Below are 9,306 nucleotides of genomic sequence, written 5' to 3'. Positions count from 1 at the left end.
CTGTATCTGGGAATGCAAGCTTAAACAAGAAGGTTTTTAGTTCCTTCTTGAAGTGGGTTAGGGAGGTGGCTGAGCGGAGCTCTCCGGGCAGCGAATTCCAGAGGGTCGGGGCCGAGATGGTAAAGGTCCTCCTAGCTGTGGAGGTCAATCTTGCTCCAGGGACCCTCAGTAGCTGCTGCCCAGATGTTCTGAGTGTGCGGGGCGGATTGTATGGGGAGAGGCGGTCCTCTAGGTGTCCTGGGCCCAAGCCATTTAGGGCTTTATAGGTTATAACCAACACCTTGTATTGCGCCCGGAAGCGAATAGGCAGCCAGTGCAGATCTTTAAGCACTGGTGTTTTGAATCCTGTCAAGAAATAATTTAGGAAACTAAGAAACTATCCAAGGCTAAATTAGACTACTTGCCTGGGTAGTTCAGTAGTACCTATTTGGACTAGCAGTGGTTCTCTAGGATCCCTACCAGAGATTTTCCACACCATCTGCTAGTTTCAGATTGCAATTGGACCATTTTACATGCACAATAAGTACTCCTGAGTTACAGTCCTGTTTAAAATCTTTCTTCTTTAAAAACTGGTAGCATCACTTTAGTTGGCTATCTAAGCAAGGATGAAATTAGCTGCTGTGAAACTTTTTCTCACCTTCCTCTCCACTAACCAGTTCACCTAATTGTTCGTCAACACCTGAGCACACCTGCGAGACTATTTCATTCTGTATATCCACAATGCCATCAAAATTGGCCACATTAAAAACATGCTTCAGTGAGGGTTGAGATGCAATTAACTTCAGTTCTTTGGCATCTGCAGCTTTGATCCCTAAATGAAAAAAAAACCAGAAAATAGTAAGAATATGTGAGGTGTTTGTTTTATTTCCCATCATCCACCTATGTTGACAAACTACTAATTCTCACTGTGAGTGGTTTGAACACTGCACTAATTTTTGTTTGTTTGTTTGTTTGTTTGACTGACTGACTGGTGATTGATTTCCTGCTTTTCTCCTTCTGCAGGACCCAAGAGGGTTAAAAAATGAGATACATTTAAAACATTATTCATACAAAAGTTTAAAAAGAATTAAATCCAGTATGAGAAGATGAACTCCTTGCTATGTTATTGTACAGATAGGTTGGGTGTGCCTTCTCCAGTCCATAAACACACAGAAACATGAAACAGTATCTGGTGTACACATTATGATAGATGAGCATAATGGATCAAAATGTATATATTTATGTAGAATTGTAGAGAAGTACATCTTTTTGCATCCAGAGAAGATTTTAATACTATTTACTACTTGATGACAAGTGCTAATTCAAGTAATAATTATATGGCCATATTTCTGTTTCTCTGGATGGTTTCTTTGGGATACTAAGAGAAACACCACTCCAAAAAAGCTTTTTGTTATTTTACCTTTAACTTTATATTGCAACTGTATAACAAAGCATGGTGAACCAGACACACTGTACACATACTGCCTATTAACTATAAAAGTAGATCTAATCACAAGCAACTTGAATAGTGGAAGAGGGACTTGGCAGCTTTTTATTCTTGCCCCTGGTTAGAGAAAGAACATACCCAAAGAAAATACTTCAACTCCTATGCCACGAAGTTCTCTTGCAGGAATTTCTACTTCATCTTGTGACTTTCCATCTGTAATTATAATCGCCACTTTGGGAAAGCCTTTTCTTGATCCAGCAGACTCAGTGAATGTATTCCGAATCAGATAATCAATTGCATCTCCTAAAATTTATGAAAGAAATTGTGCTTATGTTAACAACACATGTTTTAATTTTTTAATATCAAATTGAATATTGTAAAAACCAGTCAGTTAAATGGCAGGCCTTGAATTATCATTCATACTTCCTATACTGTAGGATCAATGGCAACAATGACAAAAGCTGAAACCAGTGTAACAATGAAGTCCAATGACAATTCCCATAACAAGACACAATTTCTTGGAACAAAAAAGAGCACAACTTTATTGATTACAGCTGTATAGGCTTGACATCATCATGAGTTTGACTGATGGTGGATGAAAACCACCCAGCCCACCTTGGTCCACCTGGGATGACAGACTGAGGATGCCACACTCGTGAAAGCCACTGAAACCTGGGAATTGGGCAAGGCCACTTGTCCCTGATTTGGGCATAGCACTGTTTGCTCTTGCGCCAAAGGTCTATTAAAAGGAACCCCAACCACTTACGACAGGTTCTGTTGGCCCCTCCTCCCTCCAACTGGATCTGGGCACAATGCTAACACTCTAAAGTTGTGACAAAATTACATGTCACATGACAACTTTTAACATAATAAGCTGAGGGTGGGTGAGTGGGGATGAAGTCCAAAGATGAAATGGTGATGGGAGCTCAGGACAGCTAAATGTATGCCTCCAGAGCAGGCTGGAGTAAAGTGTTCATCCAGGCTACCTTTAGTCCCTCCTCCTCTCAACCCGATGTCTCACAACCGGCCAACTCTTCCCAGTCCCCCGCCCCCAGAATGAGGGAATCTACAAAGCTTCCTGGGAAGGAGACAGCCAGTCTGCAGAAAATGGCATTGACCTGAGAAGCCTACGACTACAACCCCAGAAGCTATCTCCCCAGTAAGTCATTATTATCAAATACCTGAAAGTCCATACCTGTCATTGTATTGCCTCCTTTGTAGGGTATTCTTTTTATTGCTTCAATGAGATCCCTCTGCCTGTAATACTGATTCAAATTGAACTCAGTCCTTGTATCAGAGCTGTACTGTACTATTCCAACTCTTGTCTTATCTTCTCCAATATCAAAAGCTGATACCAGTGTAACAATGAAGTCCAATATATATTTGAAGTTATTTCTGCCCACACTCCAAGAGCCATCCACAAGAAAAACGAGATCTGTAACAGCACTAAGGGAACATCCTGGAATATAATTTGTAGAAAATTGGAGATATTTACCACAACAATTATTATTTGCATACACACACACACACACACACACACACACACACAAGCAAACTGCATAAGGGGAATATTTGACTTAGCATCAGTACATGTGAAAGGGATCTTGGGATTACGCTTAATCATAAATTGAACTTCACCCATCAGTGTGATGCTGCAGTGAAAAAGGTGAATGCAATTTTAGCTTGCATTAAAAAAAAAACATGCCGTAGTTTTCAAGTTAAAGGAAATAATAGTCCCACTACATTCTGCACTGGCCAGGTCTTATCTGGACTACTGCATTCAGTTCTGGGCATCTCATTTTAAGAAGGATATAGACAAGTAGGATTAGTGACTCCTTCTCTGGATGTTTTCAAAAAGAGGCTGGACAGCTACCTGCTGGGCATGCCTTAGTTGAGTTCTGGCATATGGCAGGGGGTTGGAGTCAGCCTTGGGGCCCTTTCGAACTTTATGCTTCCATGATTTTGCACAGTATATGTGCAATGTATATGACCTGAATAAATATGTGAAATTTGCCTCTTCTTCATCTGCAAGCTGGATTCAGTGAGTGCAATACTTTCACAGAATCTTTGGATTCATCTCATGCGATACAATAAGCTAGCATGATCGGTTTTAAAAAAGACAATTTATTTGTTGGTGATTCAAAGTTGGAATCAAGCTTTTGTTCATTCACAGGTAACACAAGGTATCCTCTGAAATGGTGGAGGATGACTCACATGGCTTATAGGACATAAGTGGCTCTTCGGTTTCCCCCAGGATCACTCAAAGAAATTAAATGCCAAAATCTGGGAGCAAGGCAACATCACAAAAAATGTTGACTGTAGCAGCACAATGCAGCCCCGATTCTGAAAGTAATTAAAATAGTCCTTCTAGTCCTGAAGCATGCCGACTTTCTCAGAAGTCTCAAGAATAACACAAGGTTCAGTATTATAGAGTGTGAATGGAATGTAACAGAACACTCTGATGTATTATATCTTAGGGCTAAGTAGTCAGCAAGTAGGGAAAGGGGTAGGATGGTGAGGCTTCAAAGTACTTTAATTTTTAGAATAGCAATATTGTTGATTTAAAATATAAAATCTTTTGACTCTTTTTTGAATGGTTCGCTATTTTAATATATTCTTGTTATAACTTTGTTTTATTATAGGATGATATATAAACATAATTGAACATAAATAATAATGAACTCATTATTTTTTGTTTTAGAATATTAATCCTCTTTACTAGAATAATTACTCACTTTGCAACTGAACCTCTTCAATCTTCTTTTCTCCTGTTGTTACTAAACCACCTGTTTGGACTGAAATAAGAAAAAAACGAAGGATTAACAGAAAACCAATAGAAATTAAACCCACCTTCAGCATTTGCTTAATCACTATTGGCTGTTTTGTAAGAAGGTAAAAACCAAAGCCCTACAACATATTTGATGATGGCCCTGTGATGCTCACCATTGAAGTTAAATCTAGAATTATATGAACTTACTTGTAAGTTGTCCAGAGACAGATATGCTCTCTTCTGTATCGTCATATGAACTTATTGTTACAAGATATTCAGTATCAGATGTGAGATCTCTTAATAACGTTTCAGTAGCACTGGGTGCTAAGGTAAATTCTCTAGTAGGTCCATCTGAAATCCAACATACATACAACAATTTCATACAGAAGAATTAAAAAATCTGAAGGTTAGCAATCCTATAATTCTGAATAGTTAAAATAACCTTTATCTATGAAATGCAGAAACTTCATAGTCATTCTTGAACTAGCATGTTCACAGTACATGAACCCTGAGCCACATCCAAAAAGATGTTGTCACATGAACAAAACTGTTGTCCATGAATAACTTATCTGAAACTAAGTAGCAAAATTGTAGCCCACAGACTATGTCCTACTGAATGACAACTTGATCACACATTTCCAAGGGCTTTGACTGAACTATCTTTGGCCATCGTGGGAGTGAGGTAAATCTTGACGTGTGTGAACATACGTAATTTATTTCTGAATGTGGGACAGAAAATATACATTGTATGAGATTAAATAACATCAGATAACCTTTTAAATAGGAAATATTCTCTCATAACAGCACTCAGAGCCAATAGGCAGAGTGAGGTAGAGCTTCAGGCAGCTAATTTTGGGTGTCATTAATGGGGAGCACATTCTGTGTAATTTACTTTGTTATGACTGTGATTTTACTGGCATGGGTGGGGAAATATGCTTGTAGGATGTTTTGCCACATGTGCCAAATTAAGTTGGCCAACTGTGGGTATTACGCATTTTGACATGGGTGAATCTGCTGCTTTGCCTCAGGCCAGCCTTGCCAGCATAACGCATTCCACCTACTGACTGTTTCGTTGTCACTAGCAAGCTAGATGGACATGAAGACAAGCTACTGGGATTTGGGAATTACTTCTTTGCAGGGAAAGCAATACCATATCCTCTATATGAGGGCATTATATGATAATGAGAAACATATAAGAATAAAGAGAGGGGAAGTAAATCCTTAAAGGCTTCCCATTATGTTAGAAATCACAACTCTCTGCATCACTGGCAGACTGTAGCTAAGTAGTGGGATACTTCACCCTACATTTCAGAGTGATGTCTTCTCCATCCCTAGTTGCTCAGACAAGAGGCTGCCCCTGCAGTGCAGGAAATACTGTACTGTGAGCCCAATTGAACCCAGTGAAACTCTGTGTAGTCATGTATAGGACTGCACTGTAAAGTACCAGGTAAAATTCTGGACAAATTAAAAATGCTCCTGCCTTTTATTTCGATATTGTATTTGGGCATTCTCAACACTTACACCTCCAAATTAAGAAAATGATGCAGTAGAACCAGACTGAATTGTTTCACTTTTTAAAAGGTTAACACTAAAACTTACCAGTTGCAGGGGTTACTGTTATCCTGTAACCTTCTATTGCGTCAGATGGCCTCGTCCATGACATCTGAACAGTATGTTCATCTATAATTTTAAATTTCAAGTCTGATGGTGGGTTAACTGCAAAAAAAATTTACACCAAACAATAGTATGTTTAAAAGCTGAACAAATTAATTTCATATTAATTTTTAAAATGTGTTTTAAGCAAAGCTGGCTAAGGTATGTCTTTGCATAAATTTGTTTCCAACAAATATAAAGATATGTTGTTGGCAAAGGAAAGATACAAGCTGATGGAGTATGACAAAACACATCAAAGAGAATACGCATTACAGAAGACAGCACAGAACATTTGTTTCTTGAATTGCCAAGTCATTCAAGAATGGCCAGCAAAATCAAGCACAATAGAAAACACATTTGGATACATGTACAATGAGTTCACAGATAATAACCACATATGCAAACATTTCACATAACAATTAAAAGAATGTTTTTAACATGCTGGGTGCAATTCATAAACGCATGCCAAATCACAACCTGCTTACAACACCACAAGATCATTTGATAAAAACACAATACTCCTCTCAATAAGACATCAAATAATTGATTTTTTAAAAAAAATATGGTCTCTGCACAACTGCCATTTCAATTTTTTTCTACAAAAAAGAAGCTTGGCAGAGAAAAAAGAAATATATATTTAAGAATGCAATAAAGGTTTTGAATGGTTCATCACTCAGTTTATATCATACAGATATAGAGAAAGATAAATATATATTTATATATGTATATATATTGTTCTTAACCCCTTAGTGCCTAGTAGACACCCAAGTGGCTCATCTTGTATGTTTTTATACATCAAATTGGGAATGAAGGGGTTAACAAATTATAAATAATTTTCCATCACATTTGAACCAGTTGCAAAACTTTTTTTAAAAAAAATCCACAACTTTTCTGGCTGTTTACACCCCTTCACTGTGCTATTCCTGAGGTGTAAACTATCATTTAACATTATCTTTTTCCCTTTGCAGCAGGTGTACCCATACTAAAGCATGGCATTTTAACACAAAATGCCAGTATGGTGCTTACACAACAATTATGGTTAATTATGGAAAGACAACATCAAGATATATTTATAGACATTTATTTACAGAATGCATGGGGGAGGGTGACAAGAAAAAGGGGAATCAGTGATCTGGACAAAAGACTGCAAATAAATTTGTGGGAACTAGTGAGAAGACGGAACTCAACAGAAAGGAATAGTTTACATAGGCCATTTTGCAGCATCATGCATATCTATATATGAAAAGTCAGTTGTTGTTTTTTTGCTGTTGTTTAACTTCCCACAATGAATAAAAGCTTCCATGTACAGGGATCATTGCACAAAGACGTTTCATTAAAATATTTTATAATGATATTCTTGTGTTAAACCGTTCATGCTGAGTCATGCAGTATTTTGCTTATTCACTGTCAGTGCATGGTAGGGATACTATAACCATTTAAACGTTGTTTCTTTAAAAAGGTAAATGAGATTCAGCCATAATGCTTCAGACTGTTTGGCAGGCATTGTGGGTGAGCCATATATCGTGGTTTCCTTGGAAGATGTCCATCTTTGTTTAATTTAGTCTTTTAAAAAAATGTTTAAGAATGGACTTCAGAAAAATCAGTAATAGAGTGTTAACAACTTCCAGGGATATAATCTGCTCATCACCTACACTGGTAAGGTCTACTCGGCAGTATCTATTGGTTTCAAAGGTTTCAGTGTTCATGGCAAACAATGTATTCCTTATATATTGAAAGTGGGAAATGTGATATTGTATAACTTTTAACATATGGTCATTTCCAATGAAAATAGGGTAATATGGCTTTGTGCTGTTGCTACAATAAATATAGTAGTGCTAGAATAAATGTTATTTTTTTCCTATTGTCCATACACAGGCAGTGAGATTAGAATATTAATTGGCATGCACAGTTGACTCTTCATTCTGTTTAAGGCAATCACATTTCTACGGTCAAAATTTAAGCAAGTATGTAGTATCACATTCATGCAATAGATGTTAATAATAGAAGACATTAACATGTCAAAGAATACCATTATAAAATATTGTTTCCAAAGCAATGGCTCAGGACAAATTTAATGCAAAGGCAGAGACAAATGACCTGAGCATGCTTTTTAAAAATAAATAAACAAATCAAGTACATGGGAAAAATAGCACCACCAACCTTGAAGGCAAATTGACCTGAAGCAGCAGAGGCCTTAGGCTGTAACTGCTGAAGGACAGCAGCAGCCCACCTTGATGATCCCCAAATGACCGGATTCCAGATAAACTGAAAAAACTAACTGTGGGGAAAAGTCTTTAACATTTTAAAGGACTGTCATCTGTTTTAATACAATTCAGATGTGGCACTTCACTTTTAAAAAAACTGTACAAACATCACTCTTATCACACATCAGCAGGCGACCTGTTTATTCATAACAATATCAGCAGTGCACCTTCTTTAAATGTGACTTGATCCATGGTGACAACAGACAACATGACCCTTGTCTGCTTGTTCAGAAGTAGTTCCGGCTTCAATAACAAAACGTCTCCCTTCCCAAAGCATGTGTGTAGCGTTACAACCTATTTCTTTAACTTGTGCAATTTAGACCAACAACAAAACTTCATTTGATTTGTACCGCTAATGAATAATGTTCCTACACAATTCCACAAGAGCAAGATCCAAAGAATCATGGAACTAGTTCTGCATATTTTTCTCAAACAGCACCTTCTTACACATCATATAGTAGCAAGCTAATGCAGTTTTTGATGTGGCACAGTAGGCTGCTGTGTTAAGACAAAGTTTCAAAACTCTTAAAAGTTTGAAATCTCAGTCTGCATGCATAAACTTTGGGTCATTCTTTGGATCCTGTCCTGTCTTTGCCAACAGAGAAACATGGATAGCTAAATAAAAAAGATTTCAGAACAGTGAAAAACTAAAAGTTACACAAATAAAATAATGCAAAGAGCCAATGTTTTTCTCATAGCCATGAGATGTCACAGGGTTCCTCCATGCATTTATGTGAACCATCATCTTATCTGAGAGGGACATTTGTGATATATCCAAGATGAGGGGGATCAAACTTTCTGCTGTGAATTACAAGCCTTGTACTCTGCTGACTCATCATGCATCTATTTTATATTCAAGTTATCTGGACCAGACTGTAAAGGAGAATTTCAGTCTCTTAACAAAACATCTGATACCATCCAGAATATTATGGTAAATGCTAAGAATTCATTTGTCCTCCATATATCACTCACCAAAATCAGCAATCAGTAGTTAGTACCTATCCAGTTAGCATCACTGTTTGTTTTAAAAACATTTTCTGACGTGATAAGATAAAGAACATGGGCTTTTTATTAGGCTGCATGTTAAAAATATTGGTTTGGCAATACTGACAATTGCAATAAAGATAAATAAAAAACAAGAGTGTGCTTACAGGTTACAGATTATACTGTACTGTCTCCCCTCGGTTTTCGTG

At 37.3% G+C, this 9,306-nt stretch overlaps 1 protein-coding gene across 7 annotated transcripts in view; it reads right to left on the bottom strand.

The window, feature by feature from the left end:
* The window catches only part of COL12A1 (collagen type XII alpha 1 chain), a 149,696-nt gene that overhangs the window by 118,177 nt on the left and 22,213 nt on the right, over positions 1–9,306 (bottom strand). For 6 of the 7 annotated variants that reach the window (XM_042463100.1, XM_042463111.1, XM_042463119.1 and 3 more), the window contains exons 3-8: positions 5,796–5,912; positions 4,404–4,547; positions 4,162–4,221; positions 2,622–2,885; positions 1,565–1,729; positions 638–811 (exon numbers count right to left, since the gene is read on the bottom strand). The exons of the other annotated variant lie outside the window; for it this stretch is intronic. In XM_042463100.1, coding sequence (XP_042319034.1) covers positions 638–811; positions 1,565–1,729; positions 2,622–2,885; positions 4,162–4,221; positions 4,404–4,547; positions 5,796–5,912 — 924 coding nt within the window. The remainder of the gene's footprint in view (positions 1–637; positions 812–1,564; positions 1,730–2,621; positions 2,886–4,161; positions 4,222–4,403; positions 4,548–5,795; positions 5,913–9,306) is intronic. 7 annotated transcript variants of the gene reach the window in all.

Source organism: Sceloporus undulatus, chromosome 1 (assembly GCF_019175285.1).
Source record: "Sceloporus undulatus isolate JIND9_A2432 ecotype Alabama chromosome 1, SceUnd_v1.1, whole genome shotgun sequence".
NCBI lineage: Eukaryota > Metazoa > Chordata > Lepidosauria > Squamata > Phrynosomatidae > Sceloporus > Sceloporus undulatus.
This window is presented reverse-complemented; position numbering and strand designations above follow the sequence as displayed.